The sequence below is a fragment of the Crocodylus porosus genome, unplaced genomic scaffold, assembly GCF_001723895.1.
Source record: "Crocodylus porosus isolate Cpor-Errol unplaced genomic scaffold, CroPor_comp1, whole genome shotgun sequence".
Classification (NCBI taxonomy): domain Eukaryota; kingdom Metazoa; phylum Chordata; order Crocodylia; family Crocodylidae; genus Crocodylus; species Crocodylus porosus.
In genome coordinates this window covers 22,417,984-22,419,085 of record NW_017728943.1, presented here as the reverse complement: position 1 = coordinate 22,419,085, position 1,102 = coordinate 22,417,984, and the positions used below count along the sequence as shown (strand labels likewise).

General features: G+C 61.3%; 1 protein-coding gene across 1 annotated transcript in view; it reads right to left on the bottom strand.

Annotated features, from left to right (window-relative positions):
* BLOC1S3 (biogenesis of lysosomal organelles complex 1 subunit 3) overlaps positions 1-1,102 on the bottom strand; it is a 4,635-nt gene that overhangs the window by 1,623 nt on the left and 1,910 nt on the right. The window contains 2 exon segments of the mRNA XM_019548548.1: positions 1-2; positions 5-326. The exon segment at positions 1-2 is cut by the window's left edge and continues 1,623 nt beyond it. Coding sequence (XP_019404093.1) covers positions 1-2; positions 5-326 — 324 coding nt within the window.

The window sequence follows — 1,102 nt, the reverse complement described above, 5'->3', positions numbered from 1 at the left end:
GGGGCGGCAGAGCCGGGCCCGGCAGCGCCGCCACCCTGCGCTCGCCTTCGCCCTCGTCCTCGTCCTCCTCGTCCGTCTCCGAGGCCTCCCCGGGCACCTTCACCCCGCGCAGGCAGGGCCGGGCGGCCCGGGGCGCCGCCAGCTCCAGCTCCAGCTCCGCCTCCGAGTCCGTCTCCGAAGCCTCGCCCGGGACCAGCGCGCCGCCCCAGGGAGCGGCCATCACCGCCGGGCCGGGCCGGGCGCTCGGGCAGCGCCTACAAGCGGGCGAACCAAGAAGCAGCTCCTGCCCCCACAGGCGGGCTTGCGTCACGTGATTGAGGCCAACTCTGTCACGTGGGCGGTTATGTGACACCACCCCGGAAGTGCTAGGGCCGGGGCGGGGTTGTTTGGGTCCTTCCGTCGTCGCCGCCGCCGCCGCCGCAAAAGATGGCAGGAGGGGGGTTTGGGGGCTGCTGCTGTATTCGGCTCCTAGCTCCTGAAGCTGGAGTCGCCTTTGCTAAGTTGGAAGGCCCTTGGGCTGGGGCCGAGCCTTTGGCCTGCTCCGGGGGGCAGCCGGGAATCCTTGTGTTGCTGCAGTGCAGTAAGTGAAACTGCCTGTGCTCCCCCCGGGAGCCTGGAGCAGGGAGAGCAGGCCAAAGCCCCTGGTGAGGTCAGGCCCTGCTGCACTCGCAGCTTGGCTCTGGAAGAAGTAACAAATGCACATGCAAGTATCCAGTGTGTTTTGGCTCAGTAGGGGCAGCAGGTGGGTGTCATGTATTCCCAGCACTGGTGAGACCAGGGTTTGGACACTTCATCTAGTATCAGTGTCCATGTTTAAAAAGGATGCTGAAAACCTGGGGAAGATGTGGCAGGAATCACAGATTGCTTTGGGAGCTGGAAGAAGCTGGCTCCAAGAGGGCACTTCAGGGTCGTCATTTCTTTAAGCTGTTGAAGATTCAGAGGTAACATAAGTACTTTTGTGGATTTCAAATCTTGGTGAATCCTCTTTCATGTGGAGGAGAAGGTTATGGAGGAGAGTGGATCCGGCTAACTACAGGCCCATTAGCCTGACTTCTATCCTGGAGAAGATCTTAGAAAAGTTTATTAAGGAGGCCATCCTTGA